We start from the raw sequence: 24,937 nt of genomic DNA, 5'->3' as shown, positions 1-24,937 counted from the left end.
GAATACAAAACAGCCTACTGCTTTCCCTATATGGAAAATATAAACCAACACTCTTTTATTTAAAAAATAGCAAGGAAAATCTGGTTTCCTGTGACATTTATCTTGAACCACGCCACATGCAACAGCACGCTGACCATGTCCTGAACCAAGACGTGCCAAGCTTATCTCCAGGCCACATCCGTGCCCATCACTCTGCCCTCAAATCGGCCCAATTCCCCCCTCCGGTTGCCTCGCACGGTTGTTTTATTATTTTTTTATTTGATGTTCAATATACTTGCCTGACACGTTTAATCCCAAGCCGCTTATGACGTCTGACACACATTTGTCAAATAGGATTTGAGCAGCGTTACGCTTCGCGATACTGCCCGTGGCCGCGACCTGCTGATTCTAAATGACATTTCACAGCTGAGGTGAGTAAAAGCTGCATCTCTCTCTCAAATCGGCCGGACTCAAAAGCCAACCCGACGGCGAGCCATTATTCTCGCACGTGCTGCGGCCTGCCTCCATTAATTTAGAAAAAGAGGCCGTTTTTGTTTTCCCCTCAATTACTCAAAGCTGCACTAATACAAAAAAACAAGCCTCTTTTCTATGGAGGACTCCCTGTTGGGCCTTTCCCACACCCTCTGAGCAGCCCCGCCAGGAGGGATCGTAAATATGTTCGCTCTAATGCGCAATCAGGAGTAGAGGGGATAACGTTAGTGCGCCGTCACTCAACATCACAGTAATACGTCTGGCAGAATTATGAAGGTGTAGTGATAAATAATGTCACTAAGGCCTTTTAAAAACCGAGGGGATTAATGTGCGCAGCTGTCTGGCAGGGCGCGTGTGGTCTGCAGATGTGAACACGCGCTCGAGATTGGGATTATAATCCCGAGTGAGGGATTGAGAGATAATCTGGATTAAGGTGTGAGGGGTTAAATGCTAATTCGCTTGGCTTTCTGCCCCACGAAGACAGCCGCGATTCACTGTGGCGTCAACACGGCTAGTGCTGACAGATGGGCGTAAATACTGGAATCGATGTTTCAGATGTAAGAGCAGGCGACGATAGGCCGCATAATAGCGCCATTGACATTCAGCTCCCTCGGCGCTTAATCTGTGCATAAACGTGCTTCTCAAGGCCAAAGACTCCATCTCGTTATTAAAAGTAAATAATGGCTGACATCACAGTTGATGAGATGAAAATGACTGCATAGTTCTGTTTATGTTTTAGAGAACCTAATTTCCTTTTTCGTTTCTCTATCACTATTTTCCCCCTTCACAAACACAGCACACAGGGCTTGGAGGTTTAATAGTGTGATTACAACGGAGGGCCTTCAGTGTGGAGAAACAGCACCCCCATGTGGACAATCAATGAAGTAGACATTAAAACAACACTAACATGAGAGAGGCTTTAAACACAGTTCATGTGTGTCATGTCGTCAGTAAAAACATATTCAATATGACCAGTATTGGTGCAGCACAATGAGGTGAGTCCAGCAGAAAATGATTACGAGGGATGAGGCGCTGCCAGCGATGTGTGTGGGTTGGTGTGTGTGTCCGTCCCTCTCGCTGTTCGAGGTCTGCTACCTCTGGCATGAGCTCGTAACACCCCACCGTTTCAGCATCTGCTCCACCACGCGCCACACACACTCCACACGCGGCCAGACGGACCACCGAGTGCTCCCGACCTGAATGGAAATACAAAATCATGGATATATTAATTTGGCGCTGGACATTGTGGAGAGAGCTGGGTGCTAACCATGTAGCATTACAGTAGAAGCTGCTGGGCCTCCACACAATGAGTCTTCAGTGCAGTCATCATTAGTTCAATTCAAGGCTAAGGCAACGTCCATCTACCGTTTCTTCTGAAATCAAGAATTTATTCCTCCTTTGCTGAAGTAACAGCAGCCTCTACTCTTCGGCTAAGGCTTTACACTAGATGTTGCTGTGAGGATTTGACTGTATTCGGCCACAAGAGCATTAGTGAGGTCAGGCACCGATTTTGGGTGGCCAATTCTGGATCATCAACGCATGGCAAAGATATTGGAGCTCTATCATTCCTGAGAAAGTGGTTCTGCTGTTCCACAGCCCAATACTTTATACCCTTCCAGCCAACACTTGGCACTGAGCATGGTGACCTAAAGCTGTGGGTGCTCCAAATCCAAACACCTGTACCAGCAATAGGTGCACCTTCAAGTGCTTTAATTCACTAAGTAGAAGTGGTGTCTCGATACTTTCAGACATACAATGTATTAATTCAAATGAAAACTGACAAAGCTAACAAAGCCAATAAAGCAAATAGCTAAAAGTTCAAACTAATAAAACTAGTATTAGGTACATGTTCAGTTGCTTGTTAACACAAATAGCAAATCAGCCAATCACACGGCTGGAGCTCACTGCATTTAGGCATGTAGAGGTGGTCAAGACAACTTGCTGAAGTGCAGACCGAGCATCAGAACGGGGAAGAAAGGGGATTTAAGGGGCTTTGAACGTGGCGTGGTTGTTGGTGCCAGACGGGCTGGTCTGAGTATTTCAGAAACTGCTGATCTGCTGGGATTTTCACACACAACCATCTCTAGGGTTTACAGAGAATGGTCCAAAAAAGAGGAAATATCCAGTGAGCGGTCAGTTGTGTGGATGAAAATGCCTTGTTGATGTGAGAGGTCAGAGGAGAATGGGCAGACTGGTTCCAGATGATAGAAAGACAACAGCAACTCAAATAACCAACCAGAATCTCTGAGGAACGTTTCCAACACCTTGTTTAAAGTATGTCATGAAGAATTGAGGCAGTTCTGAAGGTAAAAAGGGGGTCCAGCCTTTTACTACCAACTGAATTGCTGTACCGCTGAACATTTGCTGCAAACTGCATATCCTTTCGCCCTAAACAGTAAAACGTCCACACCACTGACTATTTGAGCACAAATAGGAGATCATACGGCTTGAAATTTACTCCACGAAAGGCAGACAATCTAAAGCCTTTCAGGAAAACTGAGAAAAACATGTTTTCACCTCAGCTAACCTCGCTAGGCTAGTCAGTTCCTAACCAGCTTGTGAAAAGTCAGTAAGCGCCACAAATTCATTAAATGATGTTGAGAGCTTTATTCTATGAAATCTATACAAGCAGACTGTAAAATGAACCTGAGCTTGTTGTTCATGAGCAATTTTCTGCTTTCTCTGTGGTTTAACTGCATTCTGTACTAGCTGTTTTCTAGCGCTGGGCTTCTTATCTGCTCTGCTAGCTTTAGCTAGCTGCCATCGCCTTTCTGTTTCCTTAACTGGGCTAAACAGATTAGAAATGAATCCAAAGCTAAACTGCTTATTAACAGTACTAATTTACTGTATGAAACTTTCCAAAAAGCTATAGATTTTGATGCATTCCTGCTAAAAACTTGCTAAAAGCAGTTAGCATTGCAGGGAGCTAAGGATTTTTAGCGTAACCATTTTTGGTCATGCTCGTGCAAATTATAAAACAAGTTAATCCATACTTATACTCTACATATACAGTGCAAAACATGGCATATAAACATGTTCATTGATTTAGATGTTTATTTTAGTTCATCTTTTACTTTACATTTCTTAAAAAAGATATACTGAGCTGTATTAGCTCTACAGTCAGTATGTATGAATACAGGATGTTACTGTATTTTAATTACAGCTTATTATTGTGGGTATAGTATAGTATAGTATAGTATAGTATAGTATAGTAGTATAGTCTTGTGGTTCAGATGAGTAAGGAGCTACAGTATTCAGCTAATACTGTACTGTTAATATGGTGCAGTAAATTACTGTGGAAGTAATGCAACTAGTAGCCAGTAATTTACCATAAATTTACCGGTAATTTTAAAAAATTTATTATTTGCATCCTGAAAGAGTGAATTTGTAGGAACGCTGATATCCTGCCTTGAATTGTGTGCATTTTATTGCATTTGTAACCATATCAATACAATTATATATGTATTTGATATATTTCTCTGTAAAGCTAATCCAGGTGGAATTTTTCTGTCTTTAATAAACGTTTATGGATCGACATCACCAGACATGCACATGAAGAACATCGGACATTAGCACTGACCCACAAGTGATTTGTGGTGCGCACCTACTAATGTAGTGTCCAGGGCAGTGGTCTCCAACCCTGGTCCTGGTCCTGGAGGGCTACATTCCTGCAGAGCCTAGCTCCAATTACAACTTGCCACACCTTCTCCAGCTAATCAACCTCTTTCCAAGTCCCAGATTGGCTGGATCAGGAGAATTAGAGTTAAGTAAAGGGCAGGCAGCTTATTGGATACAGGTTGGAACTAAACACGGCAGGAAGATGGTTCTCCAAAACCAGGGTTGGAGACCACTGGTCCAGACACACTGATTTCTGATGCTCTACAGCTTTAATGGGAAAATGATCAGTGAACAGTGCAGCTCACAATCCACACAGATCCAGCAGGCCGTTCTCCACCTCACCTGCGCCGTGCAGTATGTGAGCATGTGCCGCCGTCCTTTACCCTCCGCTGTCCGAGCTGTCCGCATGCTGGACCACAGGAGGCTCCACCAGCTTCTCGTAGGAGAGCACCATCATGATCTGACAATCAATAAAACATCCAGTGTTATATCCAATTTATCTATTAGTAAATATGTGGGGTGCTGTGCGTTCTCTGGCCACTTTATCGGAAACGTCTCACCCTGGTGCACAGGTAGAGATTGTAGCCCATCTGTTGATGCACAGTTTGTGATAGCCATCCTCTAGCCCTTTGTCAGCAGTCAGTTTCTGACCACAGAGCAGGTTTTGGCTGAATATTTTTGGATGGTGGACCACTCTCAACACAGCAGTGACACTGACATGGTCCAAAATAATATCTGGTCAGCAGTGGTACTACTGATGTATTAATGATTAATGAGGGGGAGGTGGGCTGTCATATTAAAGGACACATATGGAAATTTTTACTTCGAGATTCCATTCAGTTCTCAGTCTATAGTCCATATACGGAAACTAAGCTGAAAAAACACACACACACAAATTCTTTGGTTTTGTGATGTCACAAAAACTAACCAGTTTACATATATTCATCTGTTCAGCCTGAAGCAGTTTATGAACCTGCATGGACTGCTTTCAGAATTTACAGTAAATCAGAACACAGCTCATTTACATATTGCTGTTGTTGGAGCAAAACCTTGTATCTCCATTTTTGACATTTTTCAGTTTTTGACATAATGTGAAAATACCTCTTGACCTTTACACTGTGTGTAACTTTCATGGTGAATGGACTAAGAGAAAGGGCCAGAAATTACTTGGAAAAACGTCTGGTTCCATTGACTTACATTAAAAGTAAAGTAGGTTTTTTCCTTCTCCTGTAAAGTTACCATTTTGGAGATTTGCAGTATTCTTCCGACAACAGCGATGAAGTTTTAGGTTCATATGATCTTATTTCATGTATATCTTTTAGTCTCTTTTGTCTTTTAATTCTCTGTGAAGCATTTTGAGATGCATTTATGTATGAAAAGTGTGATACAAATAAAGATTATTACACATCAAGTTGCAAAGACACTGACATTTTTTTGGTAGACCAGTTTTGGAAACTCGTCTTTTCACTGCTCCCTTATGCAAGTGGATTACATCTAATATTTAATCTCCACAGAAATATAAATGAATAACTTGTTATTAATGACTGAAATAAATGATGGGTGGTCTCTGACTTCTGCAAAGCAACATGCATCAGTATGATAATAATAATAATAATAATAATAATAATAATAATTCCTAATCTGGAGTGGAGTCACTGACCATAATCAGAATAAGGAGCAACAGCATCATTCCCAACATCACGTACAGGTTCCCCGTCAGACCACCTGCCCACAGGGGGCCCAGGATAGTGGCCAAGCCTCCCACTGAGCGCCGCACGCCTTGACTAAAACCTGCACACACACACACATAATAAGGCAAAAGTGGAAATCAGTGTCGTGTAAAAACACACAACGCTGTTATGTTATTCTTTCTCAATTCAATTCCATTCAATTCATTTTCTCTTACACACTTACCTTGGGTTTTCTCAGCGGTCACTTTGGAGAAGAGGGACACCTGAGACACGGCGACGAAGGGAAGCCCCAGCAGCTGCAGAAACACTCCGATAATGAACTCGGTCAGCTCCACCGCAAAGCCACCTGATCACCACATATGCATATGCAAATCAGACACATCTGCCCTGCAGCACAACACCAAACCAGCTTTTAATCAACTCAAATATCAACCGGCAACCCTGAAATTACACAGTGTCCACAAACACAATACAGCAACGTAAACGGTAATTTCATCTGTGGACGTGTTTACAGAACCAGGAACACCTGCTCATAGACGAGGTCTTGATTTCTACTGTTTTCCACATTTCAGAATAACAGTCAAGACATCAGAACTATGTAATAACACATATGGAATTACTTCAATCACAAAGGCTGGCTTTCTACCAAATAGAGCTAATTAGAGCCAACAACATGTCTGATTGGCTCAAACATTAAAGCGGGTTCTAGTTTTAGGAAATTTCTGCATAATTCAGTCATTGATATGTAAGCAAAGTTATTCAGAGTGTTTTAATGTGAAACGATTCATTGTAGAGAAACATATGAGTCCCCATGTCTCCAACAATAATATAGTAATAAATCTTTGAAAATGTGTTTTTGGGGACTGTTTTGCCACACAGAGCTCTGCATGTACCTCTGCACCATGAATAACTTTGAAAATATGCATTTGGGCCAAAACCTTCTCAAAACTAATGCTAAACAATGCTGCCATTTCGTGGCGACGCTGCTCACTTATTTCCAGTACTGTGGTCTGTGTTTTCTCACGTGCAGACTGAGAAATCCGAAAGAAATCAGAGTAAGAGTCAATCAGGGTTAACATGCACTGAGAAATCCGAAAGAAATCAGAGTAAGAGTCAATCAGGGTTCACATGCACTGAGAAATCCGAAAGAAATCAGAGTAAGAGTCAATCAGGGTTCACATGCACTGAGAAATCTGAGTAAGAGTCAGTCAGGGTTCACATGCACTGAGAAATCCGAAAGAAATCAGAGTAAGAGTCAATCAGGGTTCACATGCACTGAGAAATCAGAGTAAGAGTCAGTCAGGGTTCACATGCACTGAGAAATCCGAAAGAAATCAGAGTAAGAGTCAATCAGGGTTCACATGCACTGAGAAATCCGAAAGAAATCAGAGTAAGAGTCAATCAGGGTTCACATGCACTGAGAAATCTGAAAGAAATCAGAGTAAGAGTCAATCAGGGTTCACATGCACTAAGAAATCTGAAAGAAATCAGAGTAAGAGTCAATCAGGGTTCACATGCACTGAGAAATCAGAGTAAGAGTCAATCAGGGTTCACATGCACTGAGAAATCAGAGTAAGAGTCAATCAGGGTTCACATGCACTGAGAAATCCGATTACTGAGCTACAATCCAGCCTCTTTATGAGATTTCTTAATCAGATTTCTAGACCTTATTCTGATTTCTGATCTAAGAAATCAGGGTGTCCTGTTTACATGACAATTTGAATAATCAGATAACTGCAGAAATCCGATTGACAATGATTTAAGCGTCAAGCAGCCTATTCACAACCATCTTGTGTAATAATCTTTCGGAAACGCACATTTTTTTCTGGTTCCCATCACCACCACTGTAAAAAACTTGTTGTTTCTCTAGAACACAGCATAAAGCCACTCTGAGTCCGAGTCCTAGCAAGGATTCGGACTCGACCTCCCAGAATCCTCTGGGAGATCAGCTGACTCCTGATGTCTTCTCTCGCACCTAGTACTCTTATGTCTCACCTGTGTATTTGATCATGGGATCTTCCTAGTTTAGCTTATAAGCCCGGGCTTTAGCCATAGAAAGTTGCGAGGTATTGTTTCCAACACGGTGAATGACTGGCCCTTTTATCTGTTGTGTATTTCTGTGAATGACCTGTACTTTTCGTTTCTCTGATTCTGCCTTTTACTCTGCCCTCTGAGTTGTTTGCCCTGGATGTCTGATTACCGTTTGACATTTTGCTTGTTTTTGACTACGCCTTCAGCCTACTCCCTTCTGGATCATCGCAAGAGTGGTATGCTTATTTGTTTACATCTGTTATGCCTTCTGGATTTGAACCCTGCCTGTTTTTCGTCTACAAACTTGGACTCGGATTTCACTAGTAAAGCCTCCCTTTTGTTCTTTAACTGTGTCTGAATCCTGTTGAAACATTACACTCTGCATGACTTTGTTTACATTGTTACTGAACAACTGAATTTTGCAGAAACCTTGTATAATCAGAGAATTCTCCTTTACATAACAGTTAAATAAATACACATTCAAATACATGGTCAACAAATCATCAAACAAACAGATGAAGTAACTTAATATCGGATAGTTCTTCTTTTTGGAGTTCTTTCAATGTTGAAGTTTTGTGTATAAATTTGCAGACAACCCTTTACAGAAAGAAGAGTCCATATTTTTCTACTCAGCATTGACGGCTTCAGACAGCTGAAAAACATAGCCCAGCTAGTTTGTATTTAACACAACACCAAATAGTCTCTATAGTGTTTAAATCAGGCCAAAACCATTATGTTTTAGGTCCATTTTTTCCCAGGTGCGTACACTAAATACAACCTGAAGCTGAAAGTAACACCGTCAAGATAATCATCCGAGTTAATTGGTCAGTGAATTCACAATTACAGCATCTGTACATAAACCTTGAGGACTAACAAAATAAACTGTGACCAGACATATATTCCATCAAGCTTGTGTCCAGACGTTTGATCACCACTGTGGCCGCTGCATTTCTCTTTCGCAGCATCCTTATCTGCGTATCTACGTGTAAGCACGAATCCGCAGCAGCACATCTGACAGGAACTCATTTCACAGAGATGGAGGCGCGTTGGCCTCTGCCGCCAAACAGGGCTGGCATATTGCGTCTGTCCGCGCGCAGGTGTGCGTGCCAGTCTTTCTGGACAGCTGCCCAAAGCCTCGCTTTCACTCTCTCACTTTCACACACTCCACCCCACCACGCTCACCAGGCGTATGCAGGGGGTCCAAGCACCTGCCCTTTACCTGAAAACTCCCTAAAATGCTTGTATCAATATAATTATTTTCTTTTTGGCAACTATGTATTGTAATGATGATATAAGTACAGTGATACTGGATCTGGGTTGGGTATGTCAGCTCATAAAAACATAAAATAGAAATGGATTAGAGACTAGGCATATGCACTTCAGTCAAACGTGGTGTTTGAATATGTAAGGCATTACTGAAAAAATGTTAGAATGCTATCCTCCCTTCCAAAAAAAAATCAAAAAGAAAATCATAGGATGCTACAGGTTACCGCCCACCACAGGCAGGTACGCTGCTCAGCATATTACTACTGCTGTACTATAATAAATCATGAATTATACGGACTCAAGTCCAAATAAGTTGGGATAGTACACAAAACACTAATAAAAACAGGAAGCAGTGATTAGTTCAGTTTGTTTGACCTGCATTATTAAAGTGAAAACACAAAAACGCAATGTTAGATATTTTATCTTTTGAACTTCTTTTTGTAAATATGTGCTCATTTCAAACTTTATGCAACACACGCCACAAAAGTTGGTATAGGAGCACATTTACCCCTGTATTACATCACCTTTCCTTTAAACAAAACTTAATAATCGTTAGGCGACTGAAGACTAAGCGAATTTTTTCGTCATTCAGCTGTGCAACCGTACATGGCCTTCATTGTTGTGTTTAGCCCATGATTTCAGTGAGAGACAGATGTGGACTGCAGACAGGCCAGTCTAGCTCCCGCACTCTCTGATTATGCAGACATGCTGTTGTAATGTATGCGGAATGTGGGCTGGTACATTCATGCTGAATGCTGAAATGAGCATAGACATCCCTGAAAAAGACGTTGTCTAAAAGGCAACACAGGATGCTCAAAATGTGCTCAGTGTTGATGTTGCCTTCACAGATGTAAAAGTTACCCATACCAAGACAGACACTGACTTTGATCTGACACTGGTAACAATTTGGGTGGTCCTTTACTTCTCCGGCCTGGAAAAAAATTTCGTTATTTCCATAAACAATCAGAAAGATTATAAGACCACAGAACTTGTTTGCACAGCACATCAGTCCATTTCAGACGAATTCTACCCAGAGAAGTTCGCAGCATTTCTGGATGCTGTTGACTTATGACTTCCACTGTGTATAGTGCAGCCTCAATTTGCATTTGTGCATGCAGCAACAAACAGTGTTAATTGATCATGATTTGTTAAAATATTCTCAAGCCCATGTGGTGATACCTATCAGAGAAACATGCCTGTTTGCCAAAAAGGCAGCCATCTGTAGATGTTTAGCATCTATGTTCACCTCAGCTAAAGTTCTAGGCTAGGCACCCTTATTTCACCACTTTTAGGGGGAAAATCAAGTTTATAAGATTTATTTAGCTGATACCAAACACCACAAATTAACTAAATAAGAGCTTTAGAATTTAGGCCAGTGGTCACCAAGCCTACTCCTAAAGATCTACCTTCCTGCAGACTTCAGCTCCACCTGTAATCGACCCCACCTGATCCATCCAATTATTGCCTTCCTAAGTCTCTGATTAGCTAAATAAAGTGTATTAGACTTGGGTTGGAGGTGAAGGACCTACAGGAAGGTAGATCTCCAGGAGGAGGGTTGGTGACCACTGGCCTGAACCTGCGCTTGATGTTTAGCAGCACTTTTCTGAAATGGTTCATGTATACTTCAGCTGCATATTGTGCTCTCCGACCTCGCGGCACAGAGCTTCTCATTCTAGTCTTTCTATGCTTCCTTAATAGGAATAAATAAGAAATTCGGACTAAAGTGTAAGTCGCAGGCTCTTCACTCCCCTCTGGTGGAGCATAGAGTTTAGACATCTCGTGGTTCTTAAAAATGAGAATGTATGCCACTGACTTAAAAGTTTGGGCACCCCGAGTCTAATTAATACACTTGCTCTACTGAGAACACACTTTTGCACATTTAATGCACATATTTTTTCCAATATTTTGAATTAAAAAATAAAAAAAAACTGTGCAGAAAAAGTGCCATGTTTGAGTTATGTGTTAATTTATGTGGATGTGATGCAATATGTAGGGCGGGGGGTATTTACAACATTTAAAAAAAAAGAAAAAAAATACAACAGTTTGGTACACCTTACGCTTTTCACCAAGCCTAAATGCAAATAACACAGTTGTACATTGTGTTTAAAATCTGCCTTTCAAAAACATGATCAGAAACAATGCCATCCCTTCACATGCACTCACCCTGGGGGCTGGCGAGGAAGATGATGCACCAGACGCAGGCTCCGCAGCAGATCAGGAGGCCCACAGCCAGCACGGCTCGGTCCTCCAGCACACGGCTCAGCCAGCGCACCAGGAAGAAGCCCACAATCACCTCCACTCCGCACAGACTGTACATCACACTGTTCCCCAGCTCGCCGAAGCCAAAGTACCTCTGCGTCAGAGGGGTCACCATCGTCTGCAGAGAGAACAGCTATGGTTAAGAAAAGCTGGCGAAGCTACTGGTCAACAGTAATACCAGAGCAGCTTTCTCAGACGTGGATTAAAGTAACAGCTATCTGCTTTAAAAACAAATAGACAAAAGTGCACTGCATAGGTAAAAACAGCAGAAGTAGCCTCCTTAAAGTCTGATTTTGGTTCATACTTTCATAGATAATATTCCAGTCCTATAGTTGCGATTACTTAACAATTCGACACAGTTGAAGGTAAAAGTGTGCAGATTTAGGCACTTACTGGTGCTCATATGTTTCCATGACTTGGCTGCATTAGACTCGGAGCTCCAGCGCTAAAATCTGAGAATCTGATTTCTGAAGTCTAAAAATCTGAAGTCTAGCTTTGGACTAAAGTAACTCATTAACGCAGCTCATATTCCCAGCTATGAATGTAATGACGCACAAACAGAGGAAAACAAGAAAACAAGTGTGTTTGGAAACTCAGCAGGCACGTCTTCTGGCATATTCATGCTTCTGGCGGTGGGCAGATCAACGTGATTGATGTGAAATGTGGCCACTGTCTCTTTAATTTACTGCTTGTTGCCATGGCTACGCTGTAGCTGTCTAAAGCACTGCTGTGATTTTGCCTCTCTAGCAATCTAGAAAGTTAGATTTTTGTACAGTTTGTGTAGCACCACCTTTGTGCTTTTTCTGCTCCACATGCATCTACTTGAATTGTCATGGCACTTCCAAAGAAGGGGAACGTTGGGAGGCATTTCCAAACTATCCACATAAACTATGATGACAGATTCCCAGCTAAAAGCAAACTGGGGAAGAAAAAAGTGGCCCAGACTACATAAACCAACTGACCCCATTCAGTGCAAATCATCTGTATGATTGGTGTGGTTTTTCAGCCGTTTGTTTCAAAGATTCAAAGATCAGCATGACCTGTCCACTGGAAAAGGTATGGGCATCCCTGGTATATGGTACACATTAGTTCTGTGCAGTACGTAGTACAGTAGTATGCCATTTTGACAGCAGGGCTCTGACAATTAAGCAATACTAAAACAGCCAAATAAATGTGGTTGGTTAGTGTAGTGGTTAACACCTCTGGATTCTACACTGTAGACTGGGTTTCAATCCCCACCTGGGCAAACACCCTACACTATACCAATAAGAGTCCTTGGGCAAGACTCCTAACACCGCCTTGGCCTACCTATGTAAAAATGATCAAATTGTAAGTCGCTCTGGATAAGAGCGTCAGCCAAATGCTGTAAATGAATTGGATTATATATAGAGTACACTGATTTAAATAGAAGGCCATTTCAATTGTCTTCATGATATCAGTGCTGAGAGCTGAGTGTTGATTCCCAACCTGGCAGTACGACATACGGTCTCAGAAACCCTGTATGTAAGTCTATTTAACTTCATTTTAAAGGTAGAGGTTCAAATCTGGATCCGCCAGCAGCAAAAAAAGTCTGCACCCAAACGTCAGGACGAATTTACCCACCTCAGACGTGAATAAAAGGCCTGTGGGAAAATGGGTTAATTGGGTAGCGGCGCTGTGAGCGAAGACCCTCCGCTGGTGGTAAAGCATTAGCGGATTAGTGCTGATTATGGCTTCTTCACCTGTGTGAGTGTAATATATGGCATTTGGGCTGTAGCTGGGTGCTGCGGCACTGGGTGATTGACGGGTGAAGGTGGGTGGGCCGGGTTAGCGCTGGGTTAAATGTTGCAAAGTGCTTTCTGACTGCTCTCACCTCAAGTGCCGTCTGATTGAAGAGAGTGATGAACTGAGCGGTGAGGAGAACCACCACCTCCTCCCTCAGGAACTCTGGGGGGAAAAAAAAAAAGGTAGAAATACAGACGGAGGGGAAGAGAGACAGAGAGAGGGATGGGAGGCACTGGGCGCTGATCGATAAAAAATATATCACTATATATCACACGCACACAAACGCACACTGCAGTCAGAGACTGAGCGCAGGGGGGTCAATAAAGACCTTCAGCGGTGTCAGATCATCTCCCTCCACACAACATAGAGAATCAATGAAGAGCAAGCACACATACATTCACAGCCATTCGAAGGAACGGAAGTTTGTTTGAATAATGCAAAACATTTCAATTTAATGTACAGTACTGTGTTACTATCCTTCATGTGTTTGATTTCCTGTCAGTAAAATCCCAGGCTTATTACATACTAAGGCTTATTATTCAGTAACTACAGGTACTTCAATGCAAACTGGCGGAGCTATTCTTAGTTTATAGAAGTGTTTAATAAAACTTTGGGCCGTGTAAGGGGTTAAGTACAAGTTATTCATTTTTAGGAGATTAGCTGTAAGATAATCCACTTGCATAGGAAAGGAGTCAAAGGAAGTCTGAGAAAAACTGGAGTTTCCAAAACAGGAGTCCAAACAGAGAAAATGGGGCTCCTAACAACCACCTGGAAGACCTGGTAGACACCAAAACTGCCCCCATCAGATAAACATCATCAAGACCATGTCCCCATCAGATGAACAGCACTTAAAGCTTCCATCTCTGAGAGAGAGGAAAACATCAAGCTGCTTCAGATCATGAAAACACGTGTTTCTGTCCATCCTTCCACTGTGAGAAGACCACTCAGCGCTGTGGGTCTGAAAGGACGTGCAGCTGTCAAGAAGAACCTCACTGAGAAAAGGAGACGGACACGTCAAACAAAGAAGCTGAACGGTGGACTGACCACCCCAGAGACCACTGAATGAGTTTGATTACTTCAGAAAATGATCAACCAGCTTTTAATACTGAACTTTGGAGGTGTGTCTGCAGAGTCTTTGAGGAACTGAAAGGGAGTCTCCTGAAAAGGATGAGCTGTTGAGGCTTGTGTGCAATTTTTTGTTGAATATTTGTTTTCGGTTTTTCTGGATGCTGAAAAATGCAAAACAACTACTTGACAGCTGTTTTGAAGGAAAATTCAATAGATGAAGGTCTCTGACTTTTGGTACGTATTAAAAAAGCTTCTGTAAACATTCCACTGACCAATCACAAAGCTGCGTCTCTGGCCCCGCCCACACAAAACAGTTTCACAGTCTGAGAAACTTAGCTAACCCAGCATACCCGAAAACTAGCAAACCAGACCTCCTGTCTGTAGCTGCCTGTCACCCATTCACTCGTTTATCCAACACCAGCATCGTTCGTTCATCTGTTCCTTCGTTCACACGTTGCTTCAGCCATCTGGTTGTTTGTTCATCTGTCTGCACATCTGTTTGTCCGCGTCTTTTTCCTGTCCTGTTAGCATCACATAAAAGCTGGATAATGATTTTAGTTCTGTATGAGGGGTGGAGCTAGGAGTGTTGGACAGACAGCTGTCAATCAATCTGCTCATTAGCCATGCCCACACCATGGTCAGACAGCTCTGCTGTCTGTGGGACTAAACGTGGGGCAGTCGTGGGCTGGAGGTTAGGGAACCAGCCTTGTGACCGGAAGGTGGCTGGTTTGATCACCTGGGCCAACAGTACGTGACTGAGGTGTCCTTGAGCAAGACACCTAACCCCCAACTTTATAAAATAAATAAATACATTTTTTGTGTTGAAAGCCACTCACCTCGGCTGGCGCTGAAGTTTTCAAAGGGGTCGTCCGGCTCAGGCGAGGGGGGTCGGGTGGTCTCTGTGTCACCTGATAGTCGGGTCTCGATCTGCTCTGAGTGGACCAAGTTGCGAGTGTCAGCCCCACCATCCTCTGGGTCAATCAGAGGGTCCTCCTCTTGATCTCTGACCTGCTGTAGAGCCATGTGCTCAGGCAGGGTGTCCAGCGGGGGGATGTCATGGTACAGCAGGACCACCACACACTGGAGCAGCAGCCACATCCCACACATAAACAACTGGACCAAACACAGAGGAGCGTGAGAGCCAGACAAGGTTTACCTGCATGTCTGGTGCAGCATACAGTATTTATCACAAGGGATTTTTTTATAGAAAACATTACCAACAATGTTGACTTAACATGTTACAAGCAGGAAAATTTAGCCCAATCACAAAGTTTAAGACAAGCCTGTAGATGAGATCAGGCGGCTCTTTTACTGCCCTGTTGCGGCTCCACGGCTGAATTAGATTTGTAGGTAATGTCCCTGGGTGTGAATGTGAGCGTGTGACTGTTTATGTCTGTCTGTCTGCCCTGTGATGGACTGGCAACCTGTCCAGGGTGTCCTGCCTTCCACCCAATGACCGCTGGAATAGGCTCCAGCACCCCCCGCAACCCCCCGGGGGATAAGCAGCTTAGCTAATGTGTGTGTGTGTGTGTGTGTGTGTGTGTGTGTGTGTGTGTGTGTGTGTGTGTATATAATACATTGTAATGTTGCTATTTATAAATTACTTATTGCTTCTAAATAAACAATAATTATCTTAATAATAACTTTTGAAATTAAGACCATCAACAAATCTTTGTTCTTGCTGAGTTTGTAGTGTTCACAAAGTTGTGTTGTAGGAATTTTTTAAATGTAGGCAAGGTGTAGGCTCACCCCAGGGGAGGTGTACTTATTCACGATAAACGGCCCCAGACTGAAATCACACAACCGCAGGAAAATGTTGAAAGCAGGACCTGGATAAGACAAGACACGATATCAGTAAAGTACTGTAAATTACTGTAAAGCCATTTAACTATACATAGATTATGTTGCAGCATATTAAAATATATTAGGACCTACAAAGTATGGGGTTTCTACTAAAGTGGCCAACAAGTACAAAAAAAAACAATATGGCCAAAAGTATGTGGACACGTGACCATCACACCAATATGAGCTTTTTGGACATCCCATTCCAAAACCACGGTCATTGATATGGAGTTGGCCCCTCCTTTGCAGCTACAACAGCCTCCTCTATTCTGGTTAAGCTTTCTACAAGATTTTGGAGTGTGTCTGTGGTAATATGTGCCTTTTCAGTCAAAAGAGCGTTAATGTGGTCAGGCACTGATGTGAGACAAAAACGTCTGGCTCACGTTCCAATTCATTCCAAAGGAGGTCAGGGTTCTCTGCAGGCCACTGGAGGCCACTCTAAACCAAATTCATCAAACCATGTCGGTATGGACCTTGCTTCGTGCACAGGGACACAGATATGCTGGAACAGGAAAGGGCCCCAAACTGTGAAATTGCGTGGTCTACCACTTTGTCATTGTGCTGTTGCTGCTCCTGGATGCTTCCATTTCACCATAATAGCACTTACGGTTGTCTGGGGCAGATCTAGCAGGACAGAAATTTCTCTTGTGGCAAAGGTGGCATCCTATGACAGTGACACATTTAAAACCACTGACCTCTTCAATACAACTCATTCTACTGCCAGTGTTTGTCTACGGAGACTGCATGGCTGTTTGTTTAATTTTATACACCTGTCAGTAATGAGTTTGGCTAAAATACCAAAACTCAACATTTAGGAGAGGTGTCCACATAACTTTGGCCACATGGTGCATGTATAAAGAGTGTATAAAGAAACAGTATAAAAGAAAAGTAGAACCACAGGGCTCACCCTGCTTTGACTGAATCAACAGGGACCTACCAATCAAAAGTCCAGCCTGGCGACATGCCATCACAGCAGCGAAGATTTGAGCTCGTTCGTCAGGGAGGGTGGTCCGGGTGAGGAAACCGAAGATGGAGGAACCGGCGCCGGCTCCAATACCTGAGGGGGTGATCATGGGACACTACACCATAAGAACTTTTGAACAGGACAGTCGTTTCAGAGTCCACCACATTTGGTCAAATGTAATTGCATCCTGCTTAAATATACTTAAAATCCAGTTTAAAACTGTAATTAAAACATCCTCACCTGCAACAAGTCGGCTGGACAGTAGAAGCCATTTCGAGTAGCCCATGAAATACATGAAGTTGCCTGCAACACAAGCCACAGTGTGTGAGTGCTGATCTGATGTGTGCTACACTATTAAACACTGAAAGGCGAATTTCACCGATTTTTTCTACATTTCTGCGTAATTCAGCCCTTGAAGTGGTTTGATGTGAAATGGTTCACTGTAGAGAAAAGCACTGACTTGGACTTCTTTACAGAGGTGGTGACAGGAACTTGTACACATACAAATGTACAGATATATTACATTTTATATGCAATTCTGAAAGTAATTAAACAGTGATATATGCAGACAATTATGCTTTCTTTGGGGGCTATTTTGCCTCACAACACCCTGTATGTAGCTCTGCTGTGAATAGGATTAAAATGAGTTCGATATCTTAAGCCCATTTCGCACCAGACGCAGTAACTGCGCCGCGTGACGCGTCATGCAATGCCATGCCATGCAATGCCACGTACAATGCGCTCCTATACTAACACAGTAATGCAGGCGTGAAGAGCAAAAATACGCTTTGGGTCTATTTCTGACGCAGCATGCCAGCACTTTCTAAGCAGAAACAGCAAAGAAATGCAACGTTTATGCTATAATGTACAATCAAAGCTAGTAAACAAATCAACAAATCCTGTTTGAACTCTTTGACAGGTTGATGAAAATCCCTTCAGTAGGTTAATGTTGTGAACATACAGTCCTCCACTTCACATGCAGCTGCATCACCTGGTAAGTAAGCCAGCAGCTAGTCAAGATTTTATTGTGATTGATTGTGATTATTGTGATTGATTTTATTCATGTAATCTACATAAAGTTTATATAAGTCATAAACAAACAATACAGACGTTTATATTACATGAAAATGCAACACAAACAGTAACCGCTCTTGCCAGTGTGAAATAACAAGCATCACAGTGTGGTTCCGGATTAACACGCATGCTGTGTGGCATCTGGTGAGACATGGGCTTTAGGCCTCATCAGGGAATTTAGTCACAACTATTTCATGTAAAGCCTTTATGGGATCGAGCTGCTAAAGAGATTAAAAGTCTTTGGATTTTGAAAAATCGGTGGAATTCCCCTTTACCTTAAAAGGAGTGGTCTACATGCTCTTTAGTTCAAATGTTTCTCACACGGTTTTGGACACACTAATATTACCTGCCTGTCAGTCCTCACCTACAATCTCAAAGACATTGGAGAAGAGGATGATGGTCTTTGTAGTCCGTGTCTTATCGGACCAGCGTCCAAACAGCGGCCCCGAGAGCAGCCCGGTGAAGCTGAAAGCTGACAGACCCAAACCGAGGAAATAGGCAGGAGCGTCCAGGATCTGCAGATACTTCCATATGGTGGGCAGGATAACGGCTTACAGACAGAGAGAGAGAGAGAGAGAGAGAGAGAGAGAGAGAGAGAGAGAGAGAGAGAGAGAGAGAGAGAGAGAGAGAGAGAGAGAGAGAGAGAGAGAGAGAGAGAGAGAGAGAGAGAGAGAGAGAGAGAGAGAGAGAGAGAGAGAATAATAGCAATGTAATAATTATTTCACATCTTTTCAATGATGATTTGGCAGCTCTTAAACTCTAAATCCAAAGTTGTTGAATTTGGTTATTTGGCTAAAGGGAAATTCCTCGGAGTTTCTCAGTGGTGGTGTTAAGAACCAGACGTCTGAATATGCTGCCTGATGCCTGAGACGACTGGTTTTAACCTACTATGTATTTTTAATATACATGCAGAGAAATATTGTCCCCAAAATCCACAAAGAAAATGTATTTTTCCAGATTTTACCCCCATCTCACCATTATCATCATTACATACAATGGGGTCCAAAAGTCTTTCTGAGACTTTGTTACGTCCAGAAAAATAAACAACAGAAAGTTTTTGAAAAAAAGGTTTTTTTTTAGTTTCATCCCTTCGATTAAAGCATGTTAAGACAACTCTGTGGTGGATCTGAACTACTCATCAGAGGCTTTTATGTAAATTTGAAGGGTCCATACCAGCTCGAGCGCACACTCTGTCATTAAAGGAGGCATAGTAAACATAAACAAAGCTGTATTGTCCCATAAACTGTAATGTGCACCCTTCATTTGTTTCCAGTCAAAACAGCCTTTACAACAAATGATTTATTTTTTAAAAGTTATTTCTTAGGAGATTAAATATAAGATAACCCACTTGCATAAGGAAGGAGCAAGTCAATGAACGATAGGTTTCCAAACCTGGACTTCAAAAAATGCTTTAAACCTACAGATATAATGGGATTCCTAGCAACCACCTGGAAGACCATGTCCCCATCAGATGAACAGCACCTAAAGCTTCCATCTCTGAGAGAGAGGAGAAAATCAAGCTGCTTCAGATCTGAAAACATCCACAGGTGTTTCTGTCCATCCTTCCACTGTGAGAAGACCACTCAGCGCTGTGGGTCTGAAAGGACGTGTAGCTGATCAAGAAGAACCTCGCTGAGAAAAGAAGACGGACACATCAAACAAAGAAGCTGAACGATGGACTGACCACCCCAGAGTCTTAAAGACTGCACACGTATGTCCGCTCCACAAAGGAGGTGAGGCGTCGGATCTTATCATTATAAACAGATCCCAAAATTATCACGCCGAGCCAAAATTTCAGTCTTTAGTGAACTATCAACGAGTGATTTCTCCATGTAAACATTTTGTATACCTACCAATGGTTTCAGAGAAAAACATACCACACTTGTTTTAAATGCCATTCTAACGGCCATAGACAGAAAGAAACACTGTGCATCCATTTTTATTGATCTTCCCCAAGCTTTTAAAACAGTTGATCATTCACAACTTTTAAAAAGTCAATAAAATATTGGATTTGCCCACAATGCTATTAGATTGGGCTCAGAATGATCTGTCTGACAGACAGCAGGGTTACCCTGGGGAAAACTGAATCAGATCTGCTATGAGTAACTAAAGGTGTACCTCAGGGCTCAATCCTTGGACCACTTTTATATAATTAAATATCTATATTAATGATGTTGCCACATCCATTGTGGACTGCAAAGTGCATCTCTATGCTGATGATGCTATTCTGTACTGTTCAGCCGACTCTATTTCAGTAGCAATTTAAAAATTGCAGTGCACATTTAATCTCTTACAAACTGCCGTTAACAACTAGTTTTAAAAATTCATGTTGTTTTACAGAGCTTCTAACATTGATTTCAGCACTGTGTAAAGCAGCCTGAAGGGCTTCAACACTGAAAGAGTCACTGAATGCAAGTACTCCAGCATATGGCTAGACGAAAAATGTACTTTCAGGTGGCGTATCAATAACCCTGCAGGCAAACGGAGACAAAAACGTGGGTTCCTGCAACCACACAAATGTGTTTTCCGATGCAAATTAGGAAAAGGATTGTGGAAGCAACATTATAATCTACTCTTGATTATGCTGATGTGATTTATAAATATGGGAGGGGGGGGTCGATTCTTAGATGCGTCGCGATGTGGACGTGGATGATTCACAAATATCAAAAATTATGTTGACGTAATGCAAAGGGCGGAACCTGGAAGTGCAGCGCCCGGACAGTCTCTGGCGGCACATAACAAAAACACTACGGGATGAGCGAGAAATCCGACCGGCTCTGCATTAAAAGCCAGGTTAGATCAGGAGTCACAACCCCAAATGTTAAGAAGAGCCATTGTCCTTTCAACAAAAATCAAACCACCTTGGGAGCCGCAACATTTAATGTCCAGTATGTCTCAGTGTATGTTAGTGTCCTAGTATACTTTGCTCTGCTTTAAGCTTTAGTTATAGCTGCTTTCCCCCATCTCCGCCAGGAAACCTTTCCTCAAAAACAGATACATTTATTGTAAAATGTCTCTCATTTCGACTGTTTTCGAGGCTAAAGTCACTTCTCATGATCCATTTTCTTGTTCAAATTTTCCCGTTCGACCTTAAATGAGGTGGCAGAATGTAAATGCAGCACCATTTAAGGTGGACTGGGACAATTGGAAAGAGAAGCGACTTCATCTTCACTACTTTATACTGTTTGACGTTTCTCATTGCAGATTTAACGTTCCAGGAAACCAACTTCGCAGTTTGGAAAGGCGAGTAAGTCCATTCCTCTCAAATCGTCTTAAATCTCTCTCTTTGCCTTTTTGTTAACCACTATCCAGAAGAGACTGCGCTGCTAAGTGGCCTGCAGTCTGCATGCCAGTTCTCAGTCCTTGAGAACCAGGGCTTTTGCGCTATGTTGCACTTTGGAGCCGACATGCAGCATCCAGTCTCGAAGATATTTTACTGGCACAGCGACCCCCCTCAACTCTCTACCACGAGACTAAAATCGAAGTTACAAAATCATGGCATGGTCTGGAGCTGCATGAGTGCTGCAGGCACTGGGGAGCTGCGGTTCATTGAGGGAAACAGGAATTCCAACATGTGACATCCTGAAGCAGAGCGTGATCCCCTCCCTTCGGAACCTGTGCCGCATGGCAGTTTTCCAACATGATAACGAGCCCAAACACACCTCCAAGATGACAACTGCCTTGCAGAAGGTAAAGATGGTGGACTGGCCAAGTACAGCTCCAGACCTAAACCCAACTGAGCACCTGTGGGGCATCATCAAGCGGAAGGAGGAGGAGCGCAAGGTGTCTGACATCCACCAGCTCCGTGATGTCATCATGGACGAGGATTCCAGTAGCAACCTGTGCAGCTCTGGTGAATTTCCATGCCCAAGAGAGTTAAAGCAGTGCTAGATAAATGGTGGTTCACACAAAATATTGACACTCTGAGCACAATTTGGACACGTTCGCTGTGAGGTGTCCTCACTTGTGTTGCCAGCTATTTAGACATTAATGTCTGTGTGTTGTTCTTTTCAGAGGACAGTAAATCTGCACTGCTATACAAGCTGCACACTGACCACTTTAAGCTATATCCAAGTTTCATTTCTGTAGTGTCGTCCCACGAAAAGATAGAATCAAATATTTGCAGAAGTGTGAGGGGCGCACTCACTTTAGTGAGATACTGTATATATTGACTCTCTTACTCTTAAACCCTTAAATTCAGTCTGTCTGTTAATTCTGACTGTCGACCCCTCAACACTCATCACTGCTTACTCTGTGAAAGAGCCGGTCGTGTCTGGCTGTACAATGAGAAACACACTCGCTGGCGATCAGCTGGCCTTGTGCAACTATCCAAAATCAGGAATGAAAATGATGTCACTGTCGTTATTTAGACAAGATTTTGATTACCAGCCTTGAATGCACAAAACACCAGTGACCCATAGAAGTTATGAGATGCCTGATGAACAACATTATTAATAACTTAATGAAGTATAGTGAGCGGAGTGTGACTCACATTCTCAGGCCGTGAGATACTTCCTCTCTGATGAGCCTCGAGCCAAAGAAGCAGTTTAATAGAGCAGAGAATGCTGTGTTATAATGTAAGAGTCCTGATCACAGCAGTGACCAAAATTTAATACACACATCATCTAAACCGCTTATTCTTCTGGGTCGCAGTGGGTGCTGGAGCCTATCCCAGCGGTCATCGGGCAGAAGGCAGGATACACCCTGGACAGGTCACCAGTCCATCGCAGGGTAGACAGACACATTCACACCTAGGGGCAATTTACCACGTCCAATTGGCCTGACCGCATGTCTTTGGACTGAGGGGGGGACCCACACAGACATGGGGAGAAGATGCAAACTCCACAAAGAAAGGACCCTGATCACCCGGCCGGGGAATCGAACCCAGGCCCTACTTGCTGTGAGGCGACAGCGCCACCGTGTCGCCCTAAATAAAACACATTTATGAAATGCAGTATAACGTTAATGATGTCAAAACTAAACATGAATCTGTTTTATTGAAATCCTGAGGTTTTATATTAAAAACGGTTTCTCAAATGTTAAAAACTGGTTTATGAGCGTTGTACGGTGTAAATGTACATACCCACTTTTGGAGCCGTGCCCAATATTTTAAGCATCTTTGTAAGCCCTGCAACCTTTGTGACACGGTTTCCCCGCTCCAAGTGAAGAATGGCCCACCTGCCATTGAAAATGAGGGTGACCCTCTATGTACTCCAAATTTAAATAAAGGCTAAAATCTTTCCATTAATGTCAGTTACACTAAAGTCGTCTGTGATGAGAAAAGTGTGTAAGTTAAATGAAAAAAGGCCGCGAAATCGACACATTTCCACCAGCGGTCATTGACTTCTGGCACCCACTGCATAAACACGTGTGGGTTTTGGACAGTTTACATCTCAGGGATGCAGAACTAAAAAACAGGTGGAGTTCCCCTTTAATAAAGCCTCCTGAATTGATCTGAACTGAGAGAGAGAAACAGAACAAGTGTGAAGGTGAACGAAGGTTTATACACCAACCAGCCATAACATGAATAATCCATGTTTCTACACTCTGCGTCCACTTTATCAGCCCCGCTGACCGTAGAGCTGCACCTTGTAGTTCTACAGTTACAGACTGTAGTCCATCTGTTTCTCTGATACTCTGTTACCCTGTTCTTCAGTGGTCAGGACCCCCATGGACCCTCACAGAGCAGGTACTATTTGGGCGGTGGATCATTCTCAGCACTGCAGTAACACTGACGTGGTGGTAGTGTGTGTTGCGCTGGTCTGAGTGGATCAGACGCAGCAGTGCTGCTGGAGTTTTTAAACACCTCAGTGTCGCTGCTGGACTGGGAATAGTCCAGCCAACAGAGTGAAGGACCAGAGGACGACCAACACAAACTGTGCAGCAGATGAGCTGTCATCTCTGACTTTACATCTACAAGGTGGACCGACGAGGTTGGAGTGTCTAATAGAGCGGACAGTGAGTGGACAAGCCCCAGCAGCACGGCTGTGTCTGATCCACTCGCACCAGCGCAGCAAACCACCACCACGTCAGTGTCACTGCAGTGCTGAGAATGACCCAAATAATACCTGCTCTGTGGGGGTCCTGACTATGAAGAACAGGCCTAACAAAGTATCAGAGGAACAGATGGACTACAGTCTGTAACTGTAGAACTACAAAGTGCAGCTCTACAGTAAGTGGAGCTGATAAAGTGGACAATGAGCGTAGAAACAAGGAGGCGGTCAGCGTGTTGTGGCTTTTCTGTAAATGGTATTAAACATCAGCCACTACTTCCTCTGTTCTGTATCAGTAGTTGGGCCTCACTGAGGGAACAGAGGCCTTACTGAAGCTACTGAAGCCCCAGCCAAAACACCAAAGCGCTTACCATACTCGACCCCACTCAAGAAAAACAGCAGGCCGATAGTGAGAAACGACAGCTCCCTTCTGCGCCGATAATCCATCCGTACGACCTGCTGGACGAGTGTTTTCCAGCTCTCCTCACGTCCTGCGCTCCATATCTGCTCCTTTCTGTGGAGAAATGCGCCCAAATTAGAGACATGGTGTTGCCCATTAGCCGCTGGGGCACGGCGCTGCCAGCAGAGGGCGCTGTCGCAGCTCCATCTTCTACTCCACACACGCTCGACTTTATCTCGGTACAAAAAGCGCTAAACAAAGCTCTCTACACGTTCCCTCCACTTGAATGAAACGTTTACACGAGTTCAAGTTCGAAAAGAAGCCACAAAACTCACTCAGATATTCCTGTCACGACTTCTTCCCTCGAAGGTTCCCCGGCTCTGAAACATTAGCCTGTCCGGCTCGCCGCTCCATGAATTATTCACTGCGCTGACAGGGAGGAGGTGGAACTCCAGGCCCGCACTCGGCGTCGCCAACTCCCCGGTCAGGAAAGCGG

At 43.2% G+C, this 24,937-nt stretch overlaps 1 protein-coding gene across 3 annotated transcripts; it reads right to left on the bottom strand.

Annotated features, from left to right (window-relative positions):
* Positions 1-1,271: 1,271 nt before the first annotated feature.
* mfsd8l2 (major facilitator superfamily domain containing 8-like 2) lies at positions 1,272-24,937 on the bottom strand. 3 transcript variants are annotated; one of them, XM_017714637.2, is made up of 13 exons: positions 24,777-24,937; positions 24,413-24,555; positions 18,413-18,598; positions 17,215-17,277; positions 16,948-17,067; positions 15,918-15,997; positions 15,005-15,281; positions 13,189-13,262; positions 11,241-11,454; positions 6,004-6,126; positions 5,750-5,880; positions 4,432-4,549; positions 1,272-1,667 (listed from the first exon to the last, which is right to left on the bottom strand). In XM_017714637.2, exons 2-12 carry the CDS (start codon positions 24,486-24,488, stop codon positions 4,469-4,471), a joined length of 1,425 nt encoding a protein of 474 aa, XP_017570126.1. In that variant the 5' UTR covers positions 24,489-24,555; positions 24,777-24,937; the 3' UTR covers positions 1,272-1,667; positions 4,432-4,468. The 3 variants fall into 3 exon arrangements, with proteins under 3 accessions (XP_017570126.1, XP_017570127.1, XP_037401856.1); XM_017714638.2 differs by lacking the exons at positions 24,413-24,555; positions 24,777-24,937 and having other exon boundaries at positions 18,395-18,531; XM_037545959.1 differs by lacking the exons at positions 24,413-24,555; positions 24,777-24,937 and having other exon boundaries at positions 18,399-18,500.

Source organism: Pygocentrus nattereri, chromosome 2 (assembly GCF_015220715.1).
Source record: "Pygocentrus nattereri isolate fPygNat1 chromosome 2, fPygNat1.pri, whole genome shotgun sequence".
NCBI classification, from domain to species: Eukaryota; Metazoa; Chordata; class Actinopteri; order Characiformes; family Serrasalmidae; genus Pygocentrus; species Pygocentrus nattereri.
Note: the sequence above shows the minus strand (reverse complement) of the source record. Positions and strands in the feature narration are given on the sequence as shown.